The 18,690-nt window shown below is 50.9% G+C and overlaps 2 protein-coding genes across 2 annotated transcripts in view; one reads left to right on the top strand and one right to left on the bottom strand.

The window, feature by feature from the left end:
* Window positions 1-2,810: 2,810 nt before the first annotated feature.
* On the bottom strand, window positions 2,811-3,921 carry LOC138762412 (uncharacterized). The gene is made up of 2 exons (XM_069936172.1): window positions 3,888-3,921; window positions 2,811-3,778 (listed from the first exon to the last, which is right to left on the bottom strand). The coding sequence occupies exons 1-2, from the start codon at window positions 3,919-3,921 to the stop codon at window positions 2,811-2,813; spliced, it is 1,002 nt and encodes a 333-aa protein (XP_069792273.1).
* Window positions 3,922-15,290: 11,369 nt separating this feature from the next.
* The window catches only part of LOC138761432 (syntaxin-2-like), an 89,986-nt gene continuing 86,586 nt past the window's right edge, over window positions 15,291-18,690 (top strand). The window contains exon 1 of the mRNA XM_069933564.1: window positions 15,291-15,392. Within this exon, the coding sequence (XP_069789665.1) occupies window positions 15,363-15,392 (30 nt within the window). The 5' untranslated portion in view covers window positions 15,291-15,362. The remainder of the gene's footprint in view (window positions 15,393-18,690) is intronic.

The following is an 18,690-nucleotide window of genomic DNA, read 5'->3' as shown; positions in this document are numbered from 1 at the left end:
AGGGAGGCTATGGACATGCTCCAGTCCCACTATCTCCAAGGGGGAGGCAAAGTACACGCGAGACACTGTCTCCTGACCAGAAGACAGCAACCAGGGGAGTCCTTCCTGGATTTCATGCTCTAGGTAAGAGCCCTAGCACGGGCATGCAATTTCCACTCTAGAACCCCACAGCAAATAGCGCAGGACCGATGAGGGACACATTGGTGGTGGAAGTCCAGTCAAACGAAATCCACCAGCAGCTGTTAGAACAAAGCACAGTGTCCCTGGAAGAGGCTGTGAGGCTGGCAGAGGCAATGGAGACAGCTTGAAAAAACCTTGGGGAATACCTCCCCGACCATAGCACCAAGCCCCCCCACTCCAACCCTGCTGGTCTCGCTGACATCACGCCAAGATCAGGCCGATAATGTGGAGATGACAACGGCTGCAGCAATGGCGGCTCAGGTGGATGTGACCCATAGATGCCAGTTCTGCAGCCAAAACCCCCACCCCCGGGCACGCTGCCCGGAAAGAGACGCAAACTGTTTGAAATGTAAAAAATGAGGCCATTATGCTCGGTTCTGCAGGAGGTTCGGCCCAGAGACAGAGCTTTTATTAAAACGGAGACACGCCGATTGCTGCAGTTGGGCATCATCGAACCCAGCAACAGCCCATGGCGAGCCCAGGTGGTCGTAGCAAAAACGGGGGAGAAACTACGGTTAGTGGTTGACTACGTGCCTGCCACATTGACCACCGCCAGTGGGCTGATATCGCCTCAAACTGTGCATCTTGGCGCCTCACAGTTCGGCGGGCAGCAACCTCCTTTGAAGAAGACCGCAGAGCCCACCTCACTGTCAAAAGACAAAGGAGGAAAAACCCAACACCCAACCCCAACCAACCAATTTTCCCTTGCAACCGCTGCAACCGTATCTGCCTGTCCCACATCGGACTTGTCAGCCACAAACGAGCCTGCAGCTGACGTGGACATTACCCCTCCATAAATCTTCGTCCGCGAAGCCAAACCAAAGAAAAGAAAGAAGACAGCCAGACCATTAATAAGTTCACACAGCTGGACACATACCCTCTCCCCCGGATTAGCAAGATGGTGAATACAATAGCCCAGTATAAGGTCTTCTCCACTATCAACCTCAAGGCTGCGTACCTCCAGGTGCCCATCAGGAGGAGCGACAGGCTATATATGGTGTTTGAAGCTGATGGCCAACTCTATCAGTTCCTCCGACTCCCGTTTGGAGTCACTAACAGGGTATCACTGTTCCAGAGGGAAATGGACCGACTGGTGGATGACTACTGCCTAGAGGCTGTTTTCCCGTACCTGGACAATGTTACCATCTGTGGGCACTCGGTGAATGACCACATTGAAAACCTAAAGAGATTCCTGGAGGATCGAACTGTCTACTTACTCGTATGACATCCGATACTGCCCCGGTAAGTTCAATGAGACCCCAGATGTGCTGTCCAAGGGTGCTCGCGCAGCCATTCAACACATGTCCCAGCTGCAGAACATCCACAGTGACCTGGGGCTCCCCGGAGTGGCCAGGATGTTCCACTTCATTAAGAACGTCAACCTGCCATTCTCAGCAGAAGAGGTAAGGACTACTACAAGGTGTTGTCGTATATGTGTGGAGTGCAAACCACAGTTCTACCACCTGCCTGAGGCAGCCCTTATCAAATCCACCCAGCTATTAGAGCGTTTAATCATCGACTTTAAAGGCCCCCTCCCATCCACCAATAACAACTGTTACTTCCTCACTGTGATAAATGAGTTCTCCTGGTTCCCCTTCGGCATCCCTTGCACAGATATGTCCACGGCAGCAGTAATTAAGTGCCTGAAACCCATCTTCAGCCTGTGTGGATACCCTAACTATATCCACACAGACGGGGGCAGCTTTCATGAGTGCCGAGCTGCAACAATACTTCTGAGAGAGGGGGGATTGCTACCAGCCGCACCACAAGTTACAACCCCCAAGGGAACGGGCCAGTAGAGAGGGAGAATGGTACCATTTGGAAGATGGTCCTTCTGATACTAAAGTCAAAGGACCTCCTGGTATCCAGGTGGCAGGAAGTATTACCCGAGGTGTTACACGCAATATGCTCGTTATTGTGTACTGCCATGAACATGACCCCACATGATAAATTTTTCTCTTTCACAAGGAAATTGACCCCAAGCTCGGATGTGAGATATTGGATGATCTCACCGGAACCGGTGCTGATCAAGAAACATGGCCGAACGCATGAGATGGACCTGCGGGTCGAAAGGGGAGAGCTGATCCATGCGAACTAGAATTACGCATTTGTGACATTCCCCAATGGGTGGGAGGACTCCGTCTCCATGAGGGACCTGGCGACAGCTGAAGAAGAAGAGGAAGAACGAGAAGAAACCCAGCCCGAGCCAATCGATGTACTGTTGGCATCCCTCTTAGCACCCACACCCCCCTCAGCCGAACTGTGGAGACCAAATGCCACAGCCCTGAGAACTCCCTACCCACCCAGTATACCCACAACACTCAGCCGAACGACTGCCCCCCATCCCAAAGCATGCACCAAGAGGGTCCAAGAGGGTGTGGAAACCAACAATACGACTGGATGTGAGCAATACCAGGACTTTTTTTAAAGGGGTGAATGTGATAATACGCTGCAGTACATTATTTGGCCACCAGGGGGGAATAGAGATATGGCACACCGCCTAATGACATCTGATCACCAGGTGGGCCCAGAGGGCCCATGGTATAAAGCCAAGGTCCTGGCCATGTGCTCTCTCTCTCTCTCTCTCTCTCTCTCCCCAGGATCACAAATGCAAGCAGCCAACGAGATCTTTATGAGAATGGAATAAAGCTGTGTTGCTCCAAACAGTATTGTGCCGGTGTTTTCCTTTGGTGCAGCCTGCCACAGGGTGGAATGGGGGGAGCTGGGGCTGGGGGTGGAAAAGGGAGCTGGGATTGGGGCTGGAACAGGGGGAATTGGAACTGAGGGTAGAACAGGGAGCTGCAGGTGGAGGTGGAACAGGGGGAGATGTGACTTGGAGAGGAACAGGGTGAGCGGGGACTGGGGGTGGAACAGGGGGAGCGGGGACTGTGGGGGGAGCGGGGACTGTGGGTGGAGCAGGGGGAGCTGGGGCTGGAGGTGGAACAGTGGGAGCTAGGGCTTGGGGTGGAATGGGGAGCTAGGGCTGGGGGTGGGACAGGGGAAGCTGGGACGGAGTTGAACAGGGGGAGCTGGGGCTGGGGGTGGAATGGGGAGCTGGGACAGGGTGGAAAGGGGGAGCTAGGGGTGGGGGTGGAACAGGGGGAGCTGGGGCTGGGGGTTGAACGGGAAGCTGAGATGGGGTGGAAAGGGGGATCTGGGGGTGGAACAGGGGGAGCTAAGGGTGGGGGTGGAACAATGAGATCTGGAGGTAGGGGTGGAATGGGGGAACTAGGGGTGGGGGTGGAACAGGGAGATCTGGGGGTGGGGGTGGAATGGGGAGTTGGGGGTGGGGGTGGAACGGGGAACTGGGACTGGGGGTGGAACGGGGAACTGGGGGTGGAACAGGGGGAGCTGGGACGGGGTTGAACAGGGGGAGCTGGGGCTGGGGGTGGAACAGGGAGCTTGGATGGGGTGGAAAGGGGAATCTGTGGGGTGGAACAGGGAGAGCTGGGGGTGGGGGTGGAATGGGGAGCTGGGACTGGGGGTGGAAAGGGGGAGCTAGGGGTGGGGTGGAACAGGGGGAACTGGGGGTGGAGGTGGAATGGGGAGCTGGGGGTGGGGGTGGAATGGGGCTGGGACTGGGGGTGGAAAGGGGGATCTGGGGGTGGAACAGGGGGAGCTGGGACGGGGTTGAACAGGGGGAGCTGGGGCTGGGGGTAGAACAGGGAGCTTGGATGGGGTGGCCCTCCTGGCCAGTGAGCACTGACAATGGGGCACTTGCCGCATGGGCACTGGCGGCATGTGCACTGGCTGCATGGGCACACTGCAAAAGCGCCCACCTAGGGGCTAACAGCATATGGCGATGGGCAGAAAAGTTTGGGGTCGCCCTCACCCTGGATCAGTGTAAAACTGCCATGCTCGGCTACCCCGTCTGTCAGCGGGTGAAGCCAAGAGGGTGGCCAATGGGGCCGCCAGATCACATTCGCCGCGGCACGGGAGCAGGACGCATATGGCAGATTGACTATATCAGACCGCTCCCACGCCAAAATAAGAACCAATACGTCCTGCCAATGGTAGACTCGTACTCTGGTGTACTGGTGGCAGTACCCTGTGAGAAAGCCGACCACTATAACACTATTAAAGGATTGCAGCACCTCTCCTCCATTTACAGAATCCCGTGGGAGGTGAAATCCAATCAGGGCTCACACTTCACAGGGTTAAAACCCAGGACTGGGCTGCTGAGGTGGGGATCCACATACCCTACACGCAGGCGTCAGGGTTAATCGAAAGAATGAACGGCCTGCTCAAAGAGAGCATCCGCACCCTGACTCCCTCCCACACACTGCGGGGGTGGCTGAGTGTGCTGCAGCAGGCTGGGGATCATTTAAACACACAGCCCACTGGCCAAGGGGAGACCCCACTGTCCCGCCACCTGGCACACTCCCCACCTCCCGAATCCGAACATCCAAACCCCCCCTGAGACCGAGGAATCAGGGGAGAATGTGGATACAACAGCCACAAGGTCCCCTCCAGAAGGGAGAAATTGTCATGGGTCATGCTAACCTGTCTTGCCTCCACACCCACCATCTCACTCGGAGATGATGAGGTCCCCCCCACCCCCCTCTCCCCACCTCTTTTCCTTCCACCTGACAATACCAAACAAGTCTGGCACCTGTCCCTGCTGCTCACTGCAATCATCGGTAATGTCACACCGACAAACACCTTTCTCCACATTGCCTACGACCTGGCCACCACCACGAACAGATCGGACTGCTGGATCTGCGTCCAAACCCCAGCGCACGCTGATCAAGCATTACCACTCACCCCCATCCCGCTGGACGACTCTCAGATGAACTGCCTACATGGACTCTTTGCTTCAGTGGGGTTCGGACTATCTTTGGGTCAGGCAGCCCACCACCTTAACCTCCCCACTGAACTCTGTCCCCTCCACCACCCCCCCGATGGGGTGGGGAGGGTGCTTTAGGAACTGGTATTTCCCTTCCTACAATTTGACCTCCACTCGAGTCCTAGTCCTCTGCAACATCCCGCAGCTCCTCCACGAACCAAAGGAGTGCTGGTGCAGACTCCCCAACGGGCACACTTCTGACCTCCCAGTCAGCGACAGTAACTGACTGCAGAGAGGATACCCAGGCTCTGCACTCACCATCTCCAACGGTGTCGCCAAGCCGGGGGCTCCCTGGACCTTGAATTGGATCCAGTGCCTACTCCTGGCTCCTTGCCACCCGGTATGACTTCTCTTTCCCTGCATTCATGGTCCCCTACATCCATTCTCTCGATGATCTGGGGGAGCACCCAGCCTTTGGCGACCGCCACCATAAGAGAGCCATCACAACAGTGAAAAGGTTCTGGATGATCGGCTTGCCCAGGTACAGTACAGCCCAGCTTTCCACCGAAGTAATCCAGATGACCGGTCTCCTCAAGACGTTGGCCAATGAGACAGCAGTAGCATTGTAGCATACACAGGACGCCTTGACCAGGACAGCTGCAGAGTTGACAGCCATGTGGTCACACTGCAAAATCACATAGCCCTGGACTACCTGCTGGCGGCGAATGGTGGTACCTGTGCCATCATGGGTCAGGACACTGCACCGACATACCCGATGAATTCACCAATGTCACCCACCTAGTTGACCACATTCAGGTCTAAGTGACTAAAATAAAAATCTAGCTCCATTTGGCATGTCTGGGCAACTATTATACATTGGGGGATTGCTTTTATCCTTGTTTTTATTTCTATAATCATTCTGTGCTGTGCCTGCCAAATCATTCGGACCATGGCATTACCCTGTTAGATTTAGTAATTGCTTGTAACATATGATTGACGGGCAACGTGTCTTCCGAAGGGGTGGATTGAAATGGAGAGGCTGTGGCCACCACAGGGTCACCTATTCATTGGACGCACTGCCTGTCCATCAAGGTCAAGACTCACCCCAAGCCATCAAGGTGACCCTTGTGATCGGCCCATCTCAATCACCAGGTGCTGCAGTCCAGACAGCTTGCCCGGACTCAAATGGCCCAGGTGAATAACCCAGCTGACCCCTGCTGAGCCCCTGCACTTGGCTTTGAGCCATTGGCCACAGCAGCCAAAGGGGCCCAGCCTATCCCGAGTGATTGGCACCCTGTCAGTATTGGCTGTAAAACTATAAAGGGACATGTGCCCCTTTGTTCTGCCTCTTTTAACCTCTCGTGGCACGTAAGTATCACCTTTTGTACTGGGTTGGGGTGAGTCCTGAGGTTAGGTAGCTAGAGGGGAGGGGGCACATTAGCCTACCAGACTATGGGGGAGAACAGCAGAAAGCTAGCCCCTCCACAGCAACAAGGCGCGAGCGTAGACACAGTCCAGGCGGGACCTGTGAACAGGCAGTGGCTAGAAGCCAGAAGAAGACAAGTCCAACCAAGCCCTTCTGCACTCTCACCCATGACGGGGGTTGCAGCAACTGCGGTGGCGACCATGTGGCAAGACGAGAGATGTGTCCAGTGTTCGGCCAGCAGAGCAGAGCCTGCTGGAAATGGAACCATTTCAGCAGATGCTGCAGAACCAGGCAGCAACTCACCCTGAGACCCAGATACCGAAGGATGATTAACCAGTTGGAACCTGAGCAAGGACAAACCAACTCGGATGGCAAGTATTACATTGATGGATTGACTCTGCAGACGGCAGGAGACCCAACAAGAATCAGAAGGAATAACAAAGCATTTGTAACAATGAAGATCAATGGCAAAGCAACAGACATGAAAGTTGACACTGGAGCCAAGTGAATCGTCATGTTACAAAGAACGTTCAACCTACTGAAGAAGTCAGAACAGGTCATACCATGCTCCAAGTCCACTAGTGGAATACAGGGCCAGCAGAATCAGAAATGACGGCACAGTGTGACTGTAGTGCTACGTTCAAGGACAGCTGCACATACTAACTTTCTTCATAGTCCAAGAAAATGTTCTGCCTCTGCTGGACCTGAGCGCAAGCATGGACGTGGGTCTTGTTTCGTTCAACAGAGAGGTACACCAGATAAGTCCGACCGAACATGATCTGACACACAGAATCTTTTCTGAGAACAGTGACCTTTTTACAGAAGAACTGGGAAAACTGCCAGTGACCTACTCCATGCAGCTCGACCGAAAAGTGGTTTGTCAAGCACGTCGTATACCGGCAGCAATGAAGGACAGGGTTAAAGCCGAGCTGAACAGGATGCAGGACTGAGCTTGATTACCCCAGTCTTCGAGCCCACCGAGTCAGTGTCTTCCATGGTGGCTGTTAAGAAAAAAGACAGACAGGAGATCCGGATCTTCATCAACCCGATAGACCTCAATATAGCTTTAAAGTGACCACACTATCCAATGCGTACCGTGGAGGAAGTTGCCACGCAGAAGGCCAGCGCGAGTGTCTTGTTGGTTTTGGACGCAAAGAATTCCTTCTGGCAAATCAAACTTGACTACAAGTCGTCACCGCTCACCACATTCAGCACATGTTTCGGCTGATACAGATTCCTGCGAATGCCATTTGGAATCTATTCAGCCAACGAAGTATTTCAAAGATCAATGGAGCAAATCTTTGTGGGGTATCCTTTTCCATCATTGTTGATAATGTACTCAGAGGTAGCAAAGAGCTGGAAGAACATGACACAAATTTAAAAAAGGCACTTGACAAAGCCCAGAAGGTTAATCTCAAGCTCAATCCCTGTCAGTGCAGATTTCGGCTGAATCAGGTTGGTTATGTAGGCCATGTTTTCAAGGAGAAGGCCTAAAGGCGAACCCTTCAAAGACCAGCGCAATCAGTGAAATGTTGGTACCGACAGATGTGACAGCGCTACAACATTTCCTGGGCATGGTCAACTACCTGAGCAAGTTCATTCCAAACACCAGTTATCTTACCATCCAGCTAAAGTTGACGCATAAAGATGTGGAGTGGTCCTGGAAGTAGCAACAAAAAAAACGCATGCCCACTTGTTCTATCGTGCCTCAAAGTGCGTAGACCAATCATGCTAACCTGTGATGCATCATAGTACGGTGTGGGTGCAGCACGCCTGCAGGATGAGAAACCAGTGGCGGACACATCCAGGTCATTCATCACCACGGAGACCAGGTACTGAGGTTAGGTAGCTAGAGGGGAGCTGGGCATCGGACTTTCCACTGGGGTGGAGGTGGAGGTCGCGGACGAGTTCCACCGCTCTCACGGTATTCCCGGTGAGACCAGCGGGGACTCCTTGGGTTGTTGGCGGCGGTTGCGGCAGGCGGAGGCGGGGGCGGAGGAGGGAGAGGGGGCAGGGGGGTGGAATGTCGCTCGGGTTTGCTGGCTGGGCTGGGGAGGGCTTCCTGCAGACCTCCGCTCCCTGGCATGCTTCTCGGCAACGTGCGATCCTTGGCTTAAAGGCTAGAGAGAAATATTATTTATTGAATATTTTATTTCTTTTTTGTTAATGCTACTTATGGAAAGAGTTTAACCAAAACTATTATTAAACATTTATTTTAATAAGAAAAAGTTTAACATTACATATGTTGAGAGAAAACATGCAGATGTTGTTGAAAATTTTCAATAAATATTTAGTTCGGCCCTCGACTTAGTCCAAGTTTTTAATTTTGGCCCTTGGTGAATTTGAGTTTGACTCCCCTGCCCTAATAGAAGAGTTGTAGGCAGTAGTTTTCGCCTGCTCAAAATTCAATGACTATATCTATGGTGCACCAGTGACCATAGAGACTGACCACTTACCTCTGGTCACAATTCTGAAAAAGCCAATCCTTGCGGCCCATGGACAATGACAGAGAATGATGCTCAGGCTTCAGAAATAAAACATGACTTTAGTTTACAAGTTCGGAAAAGAAATGCGTTTAGCCGATGCGCTATCTCATGCTCCCAGGAAATACACGATCCAGCAAGCTGAGGAAGAGGACAGGTTGGATATAATGACAGTAATGCACATCTTCTCCTCCTGGTTGGAGGAACTGAGACAGCGCGTAGCTGAAGAAACGACTTTGAGGACCCTGAGCACTTTTATCAAAGGCGGCTGGTCTGACAAGCAGTGCAGCCACTACCTGTTGTGCAACCCTACTTCCCATTCCGGGACGAATTACTCATCAATCATAGAATCATAAAGAAAGGCCTGAGAGGAGTGGTTCTAAGTTCACTGCAATACATCTATGTCAACATCCTGCACAGAGGGAACCCAGGGGCAGAAGCAACCAAACGTAGGGTTAGAGACATCTTTTTTTTTGGCCAGGGATGACCGAGAACAGAAACCAAGAGGTACAAGCTTGCTCAGTGTGCACCAGACCACACCAACAGAAAGAACCGCTGCAGCTTCACTGACCTCCCCTGGTCAACTGTGGCAACTGACATCTTCGAATGGCACAGTCAACAGTGTTTGCTTTTTGTCAAATCATTCTCTGTATGGTTTGAGATAGACTTTTGACCCAACGTCACCTCGTCAGCAGTCATTATCAAGTTAAAAAGACACTTTTCAGTGCATGGAGGCCCTCCCACATTCTGTAATCGGACAATGGCACCCAGTTCACCAGTGAGAAATTCAGACGCTTTGCAACAACATGAGATTTCAACCACATCGCTAGCAGCCCGGAGTATCCACAGTCCAAGGGGTTGCCTGAAAGAGCCGTGAGGAGCGCAAAGCAACTTGTGAAGAAGTCCCACAGGCAAAATACAGAGGTGTTCCTAAACCTTCTGAACCTAAGGAACATCCCCAGCGATGCCAGATTGGGGTCTCTGGCCCAACGACTTGTGTCCAGGCAGACACGGAGACTCTGCCTGTGACAAGGAAAATCTTGGAGCCTCAGCTAAAGAAGCTGCAAGAAATTAAATCCCAACTGCTGAACAGGAGGCTAACGCAGAAGGGGTGCTATGACAGAAACAGCCAGCCACTCATGCCATTAGCAGAAGGACAAGTCATAAAGATGCAGACTCCACAGGGCTACGACCATAGGGACATAGTCGCAAGGTGCTGTCAGGAGTCCAGGTCATACTGGGTAAAATCAGAAGGAAGGGTGTATCAGAGAAACTGTCGACATATCCCAAACCATTCCTGATGAAACTACAAACCAGGATCTGGAACATGAACCCAGGGTAGATGGAGCTCCCTCAGTAACAACCCATGAATTAAATGGCCACAACCCTGAGACCACGGATGGCTCATCCTTTCAAGCTGAAGCACCCCAAGCATCCACTTCAACAAATGGTTACTACATAACATGCTTCAGGCTCACTTCTAAGCCCAACCCAGAGTATCGGGATTAAACTGGACTGATTGTTCACTGCTGATTGTGGTATGTGAAGGGGGTTGCCCAAGAAGGGAGAATGTAAACATCTGCTTCTGTTGGCCGTCTGCACCCGCTGCGATGTACTCACTACGATGATATTGCGCATCACTGCGAAGCGCGCTAGTTGAAAAAGGAGACAGAGCTCGGCTGGTGGCGGACGCCATTTCCAGGGGCTTCGGTTATACGTTGTATTTGTGGAATTTATCAGTAAAGTATTCGTCAGAGGTTGCCCTTTTGTGTGCCCTGGTTATTCAAGGCATCAACAAACAGGAACTATGAGAAATACAATAAATACGAGGTTACGTATGATACAATATAACTGGATACACAGGCTATATATTACACCTCAAAAGTTAAATAAATGGGACCCAACAGTATCTGACAGATGTTTTCGCTGTAAAACGGAAATGGGAACAACAATTCATGCAATTTGGACATGTGAGAAAGTGAAAAAATTTTGGGAAGATCTAAACCAGATATTAAATAAAATCACAAAAAGCAATATACCAAAAAACACAGAGATCTTCCTCCTAAGAAACATAAAAAACAAAGAATTTGGACTTGATTTGGATGGTGAACAAAAAAGATTTGTCAGGATAGCCCTAGCTGTAGCAAAAAAATGTATTATGTCAGCCTGGAAATTAGAAGATAACTTGAGAATACAACAATGGTATATAGAAATGAATAAATGTATTCCATTAGAAAAAATAACATATAATTTAAGAAATAACATTACAATATTTGAACAAATATGGGAGCCATACATGAAACATAATAGAGAAAACCTACCGGGGACATCTACCACCTAAAATGACAGAAGGAGAAGAGAATGAAAAGAACTGACTCAGTGGAATTTCTTGTTTATTTTTATTGAGTGACAACATTGTTTGACCGGTTTAATGTATCTTATTTTCTGAACTTTAAATAAATGGGAGGGGAGGTAGGGAGGGAGGGAGGGGAGAAGGGAAGAGGGGGGGAGAAAACGACACTGTATATATTCAAGAAGGAAAATGTATGTATCTTGATCAATATGGTTTATAGTGTGAAAAATAAAAAATTTAAAAAAAACAAACACAGGGGCAGGGCTGTGGAAGATGGGTGGGTCTAAGGGCGGGACTATGGGCTATGGGTGTGTCCAGGGGCACTGGAAAGTGGGTGTGTCCAGGGGCAGTGGAAAGTGGGTGGGTCCAGGGGCAGGATTGTGGGAAGTGGGCGGGTCCAGGGGCTGGGCTGTGGAAGGTGGGTGGGTCTTAGGGCAGGACTTTGGGCCATGAGCGGGTCCAGGAACAGGACTGCGGAATGTGGGCAGGTCCAGTGGCAGGGCTGTGGAAGGTGGGCGGGACCAGGGACCGGGCTGTGGGTGGGTGGGTCCAGAGGCGGCTATGCAGAAGGTGGATGGGACCATGGGCGGGGCTGTGGAAGGTGGGCGAGTTTTGGGTCGTGGGCGGGTCCAGGGGCAGGGCGAGAGAAGGTGGGCAGGTCGATGGGCCGTGGGTGGGTCCAGGGCAGGGTTGTGGAAGTTGGATGAGTCCAGAGGCGGGGCTGTGGAAGGTGGGTGGTGTCACATTTGTGGCCCGAAATGTGAAGTTAATAAAACATCAAGCACAAGTTTTATCAGGTAAACTTCTCCGAGTCTTTATTTTCCAGTTTCCTTTGTTCTCCTGCTTGCGCTCTTATCTCTCTCTCTCATACCACGTGACTTCTGGTACATCTCATACATATTCATTATCATGACATCCCTCCTTTAATCAGAAATAAACTTTACCTTCACTTATCAATATCCCTTGGAAACATACAAACATCGTAACTAATGGTAATACTATAACTCAACTACATAAAATTTACTTCCTACAACACTCATACATGCACTTTATGATATAAGATTAAATACTGTCCCAAAGTTCTTATTAAAACTATGGCACAAAGTCTTCGTATCGTTTGGGCACTTTCCGGTTTCGTTTCGGCCTGCCTGCGATATTGTCGTCGCTTCTCGGTTGTTCACTCTCAGCATCGGAAATACTGCTCGCCACGGCTTCGGGTGTTTCTGGCGCTCTAGTCACTTCATCAGGAGTGCTGGTAACTGCCTCTGGAACATCATCAGGTCTCTCAGTTTCAGCATCTCGTATTGGCCTTTCAACCTCTTCGCTCGATGTATCTCTGGTCGGGTACCTTTTTACACCTGATACATTTCTCTTATACAGGACTCCAGTCAGAGACTTGACTGTCACCATACTGCCACTTCTGGACACGACAGTATAGGGTTGATGGTAATAAGGTGTGTCTAGCTTACCACCAGTTTCATACCTCACTAGAACATTATCTCCTGGCATGATGTCTGAGTACTTGGCTCCACGTTTCGAATCTGTGTACAGCTTTGCTGCACCTTTCCTTTCAGCATCGTGGTCCCTCATCTCCTGGTCGTCTCGGATTTCCTTTATTTCTGGCATTTTTGTGCGGATTTTTCTCCCAAAAAATGCTTCTGCAGGACTTTTTCCAGTGGTTACATGAGGCGTTGCTCGATAGACAGCCACATAAGATAGCAATGCTTCTCGCCAATTTTGTCCTTCAGCGTGTGCAATCCTCAATCGTTTTTCAATGGACTGATTTTGTCTCTCTACTTCCCCGTTGGCTTGCGGCCATTTTGGAGTTACTTTATGATGGTGGATACCTGTGGTCCTCATGTATTCCGCAAATGTCTCTGAAATGAATTGTGGACCATTGTCAGAATATAATGTAACAGGTAATCCATATCTTGCGAATATCTCTGCTAATGCTTGTATTGTTTTTTCAGTGGTTGTGGACTTCAACACCACGTACTCATAGTATCTGCTGTAGTAATCTATCACTACCATAATTGATTCACCCGTCGGTAAAGGTCCAAGAAAATCAACAGCTACGTCGATCCATGGTCCTGTCGGGAGTTGCGTACTCTGGATCGGTTCTGGCGGATTACTCCTACTTGTGATTTGACATCCGTGACAAGTTTTAACAAATTTCTCTGCGTCTTTATCACAACCTGGCCACCATACCTTGGTCCTGAGGTTTTGCTTGATACCAACAATGCCTAGGTGTCCTTCATGCGCTAAGGATACGATCTTCAGTCTCAATCTTTGCGGTATCACCAATCTGCAACCTCTTAGTACACACTGTCCGATGCAACAAAGTTCGTCTCTAATGGGAATGTAAACCTTGTGAGTACACTTGTCCCATTGTCCACTCTGTATGCATCCTCTTACTTCCCTGAGTTCTGGATCACGTTCGGATTCTCTCTCGACTTCCTTCGTAGTCACAGCTTTCAGTGTCGACTGAATAGCTACGAAGCGTACAAAGCTCTCTGTTTCTGTTCCCAATCCTGACTTGGATTGGAATTAATGCAGCTTCGGAGATCTACCAGTATGAAATCCATCGAGCGATTCAAGGCATTCCTGGAGTTGCCAACATTTCTGACGACATCATAGTCCATGCACCAACGAAGGAAGAGCATGACAAACGGTTGAGGCGTGTACTATCTAGACTACAGGAGGCAGGCCTTACCGTGAATGGAAACAAGTGCCAGTTCGGTGTGTCAGAAATGGACTTCATGGGACACAGGCTTACACGGGAAGGACTAAACCCTGCAGAGGCCAAGGTGAAAGCTATTGAAGAGGCACGTGCACCTCAGAACGCAACAGAGGTGAGGAGTTTCCTGGGATTGGTCAATTTTTGTGCAAAGTTCATTCCTAATTTCGCTACAGTGGCAGAACCACTAAGGAAACTAACCAGGAAAGGTGTACCTTTTCATTTTGGATCTGAGCAGAAGAAAGCGTTCACAGCGCTGAAGCAAAGCCTGACAGATGCAAAAAACTCTTGGATATTACGATCCGGCGGCATCAACCAAAGTCATAGAGGATGCCAGCCGGTTGGTTTAGGAGCCGTGTTGGTCCAGATGCATGACGGAGGACCAAGAATCATTGCCTATGCCAGCAGATCATTATCAGATGTGGAAAGAAGATACTCTCAGACAGAGGAAGAAGCACTTGGACTTGTATGGGCCTGTGAGAGGTTCCATGCATATTTATACGGCATTGAATTTGAACTCATCACAGATCATAAGCCATTAGAGGTGATCTATGCACCTAGATCCAAACCATGTGCCAGAATAGAGAGATGGGTACTCAGACTACAACCCTACAAATATAAAGTGATCCATTGTGCTGTGCATGCGTGGGTTCGAATCCCATCCTCGTTGCCAATGTCACATTTGTGGCCCGAAATGTGAAGTTAATAAAACATCAAACACAAGTTTTATCAGGTAAACTTCTCCAAGTCTTTATTTTCCAGTTTCCTTTGTTCTCCTGCTCTTATCTCTCTCTCTCATACCACGTGACTTCCGGTACATCTCATGCATATTCATTATCATGACAGGTGGGACCAGGGGCGGGGCTGTGGAAGGTGGGTGAGACCAAGGGCGTGGTTGTGGAAAGTGGGTGGGAACAGGGGCGGGGCTGTGGATAGTGGGCGGGGCATGGGCGGGGCTGTGGGAGGTGGGCGGGTCCATGGGTGGGTCTGCAGAAGGTGGGTGGAACGGGGGCGGGGCTGTGGAAGGTGGGCGGGTTAATGGACCGTGGGTCGGTCTAGGGGCGGGGCTGTGGAAGGTGGGCGGGTCAATGGGCCGTGGGTAGGTCCAGGGCTGTGGAAGGGGGGGCAGGGCTGTGGAAGGGGGGGCAGGGCTGTGGAAGGGGGGGCAGGGCTGTGGAAGGGGGGGCAGGGCTGTGGAAGGGGGGGCAGGGCTGTGGAAGGGGGGGCAGGGCTGTGGAAGGGGGGGCAGGGCTGTGGAAGGGGGGGCAGGGCTGTGGAAGGGGGGGCGGGCCTCTGGGCAGCGGCGAGGCTGGGCGCAGCGGCTGGCTCAGTGCGCATGTGCAGCTGCCGGCTTTGCGAGAGGTGCTGGAGTGGTCGCCGGCGGTCGCTGCGCCGTCATGAAGGACCGGCTCGCGGACCTGCAGGGGGTGAGTGATCGGCCGGTATGACGGGAAGTGGCAGGGGCAGGTTGCCACCCCTCCGCCCCTGGCCGCTATCTCCGTCCTGGCCGCCGAATGAGGACCGTTACCCGGGGCTGGAGTTCGGAGGCCCGGCGCCCGCCCCGCGGGTTCCCTTGCCCCCCACTCCTCCCGTCTTTCCTTCCCCCCTCTCCCCCTCCTTTCCTCTCCCCACACTGTCCCCCCCTTTCTCCCGTCCCCTTCCTTCCTTCCCTCCGGGCTGACCCTCTCCTCCCTGGGCTGACCTCTCCCCCCCAGGTTGAACCCCCCTATCCCCTGGCTGACGCCATCCCATCCTCTCTCCTTCACCTATTCTCTCTTCCCCCCTTCACCTATTCTCTCTTCCCCCCTTCACCTATTCTCTCTTCCCCCCTTCACCTATTCTCTCTTCCCCCTTTCACCTATTCTCTCTTCCCCCTTTCACCTATTCTCTCTTCCCCTTCACCTATTCTCTCTTCCCCCTTCACCTATTCTCTCTTCCCCTTCACCTATTCTCTCTTCCCCTTCACCTATTCTCTCTTCCCCTTCATCTATTCTCTCTTCCCCTTCACCTACTCTCTCTTCCCCCTTCACCTATTCTCTCTTCCCCCCTTCACCTATTCTCTCTTCCCCCCTCCACCTATTCTCTCTTCCCCCTTCACCTATTCTCTCTTCCCCCTTCACCTATTCTCTCTTCCCCCTTCACCTATTCTCTCTTCCCCTTCACCTATTCTCTCTTCCCCTTCACCTATTCTCTCTTCCCCTTCACCTATTCTCTCTTCCCCTTCACCTATTCTCTCTTCCCCCTTTACCTATTCTCTCTTCCCCCTTCACCTATTCTCTCTTCCCCTTCACCTATTCTCTCTTCCCCTTCACCTATTCTCTCTTCCCCTTCATCTATTCTCTCTTCCCCTTCACCTATTCTCTCTTCCCCTTCACCTATTCTCTCTTCCCCCTTCACCTATTCTCTCTTCCCCCCTTCACCTATTCTCTCTTCCCCCCTCCACCTATTCTCTCTTCCCCCTTCACCTATTCTCTCTTCCCCCTTCACCTATTCTCTCTTCCCCCTTCACCTATTCTCTCTCTTCCCCCTTCACCTATTCTCTCTTCCCCTTCACCTATTCTCTCTTCCCCCTTCACCTATTCTCTCTTCCCCCTTCACCTATTCTCTCTTCCCCCTTCACCTATTCTCTCTTCCCCCTTCACCTATTCTCTCTTCCCCCTTCACCTATTCTCTCTTCCCCCTTCACCTATTCTCTCTTCCCCTTCACCTATTCTCTCTTCCCCCCTTCACCTATTCTCTCTTTCCCTTCACCTATTCTCTCTTCCCCTTCACCTATTCTCTCTTCCCCCTTCACCTATTCTCTCTTCCCCCCTTCACCTATTCTCTCTTCCCCCCTTCACCTATTCTCTCTTCCCCCCTTCACCTATTCTCTCTTCCCCCCTTCACCTATTCTCTCTTCCCCCCTTCACCTATTCTCTCTTCCCCCCTTCACCTATTCTCTCTTCCCCCCTTCACCTATTCTCTCTTCCCCCCTTCACCTATTCTCTCTTCCCCCCTTCACCTATTCTCTCTTCCCCACTTCACCTATTCTCTCTTCCCCCCTTCACCTATTCTCTCTTCCCCCCTTCACCTATTCTCTCTTCCCCCCTTCACCTATTCTCTCTTCCCCCCTTCACCTATTCTCTCTTCCCCCCTTCACCTATTCTCTCTTCCCCCCCTTCACCTATTCTCTCTTCCCCCCCCTTCACCTATTCTCTCTTCCCCCCCCTTCACCTATTCTCTCTTCCCCCCCCTTCACCTATTCTCTCTTCCCCCCCCTTCACCTATTCTCTCTTCCCCCCCCTTCACCTATTCTCTCTTCCCCCCCCTTCACCTATTCTCTCTTCCCCCCCTTCACCTATTCTCTCTTCCCCCTCTCCTGGGTTCAGACCCTTCCCCCTACATTGATTCTCCACACCTAACCCATCGTCCTTGCTGGTTGATCTGTGAAGGTTGTTGACTGCTGATGGGGTGTGATCTGTCAAGACAGATCTATTCCGCGGTTTAACCACAAGAAGTGTTATGGGGCCATGTGGCAGAAGGAAGAAAACTCTCACTTCGATGCAATGTGCTCCTTCAGAACAATGAATTGGCTTCAGAGATTAAAGGCTCATTTGTGACCTGCCTCAGGCTCACCTGCGAGAAGAGGAATGCCAGCTTTTTTTTCCAAATATCATAAAGTTTTAGAGAAAATGTTTCTATGGTGCCTTTCAGGATGTTACAAAAGCCCAAGAGGTCCATGAAATGGCATTGATGTGTGGCCATTGTTGGATGGCAGGAATGCAGCATCCAATCCTTTAGGAAACAGCTGTACTGCTTTCACTCAACTATTCCAGATCTGTTCCACCACTTCAAAGGATGACGGCTCTGTCAGTGACACCCCATCCCCCAGTCCTGGAGGGGCATTGATTGTATCTTCAAATTGCAGGACTGAATTGTGTTCAGACCCATACCTTGAGGATGGGCTCAGGTTCATGACATTGGTTCTATAATCTTTACCTCCTCAAGAACGGCTGAGTTCCTCCAGCATTTCTGCATTTTTACCATAATCACAGCATCTGCAGACTTCACTAAAAGCAAACCCAGCAGAGAGCAGTATCCCAATTTGTCATACACGCGTTGTCCTTCATTAGCTGAGTCCAAGAGCTGTGAGGTAATGTTGTAGCTCGATAAAACTCTCTAGTTAGATCACACGTAAAGTTTTGCGTTCAGTCTGGTCGTCTCATTATTATTAAGGATGCAATAAATACACAAAAGTGCTGGAAAAACTCAGCAGGTCCAGCTCTGTCATCGGAGGGAGGCAAGAATGTATAATTGTTTTGGGCCTGAGCTGTTAAATATCTTTGCCTTCTCTGGACGCTGCGAGACCTGCTGAGTTTCTCCAGCAGTTTTTTTTTACTACAATCACAACGTCTGCAGACTTTGTTGTTTCACTCTGTCATAAGGATGTGGGTGCTTTCAAGAGGGTGCAGAGGAAATTTATCAGGATGTTGCCTAGATTAGAGAACATGACTTATGAAGAAAGTTGGAGTGAGTTGGTGCTTTTCTCTCTAGAGTGATGGCAAATTAATAGAGATGGATAAGATTATGATAGGCATAGTTAGAGTGGACAGCCAGCACCTTTTTCCCAGCACAGCAACAGCCATCCGTTTAAGGTGAGTGAAGGAAAGTTCAGCGGAGATGATGGACGTACATGTTTTATGCAGTAGGGTTGGGTGGCTGGCTTGCATTGCTGGAGGTAGTAGA

The sequence above is a fragment of the Narcine bancroftii genome, chromosome 4 (genome assembly GCF_036971445.1).
Source record: "Narcine bancroftii isolate sNarBan1 chromosome 4, sNarBan1.hap1, whole genome shotgun sequence".
Classification (NCBI taxonomy): Eukaryota; Metazoa; Chordata; class Chondrichthyes; order Torpediniformes; family Narcinidae; genus Narcine; species Narcine bancroftii.
The sequence above is the reverse complement of the archived record's forward strand: the minus strand, read 5'-3'. Positions and strand labels throughout refer to the sequence as shown.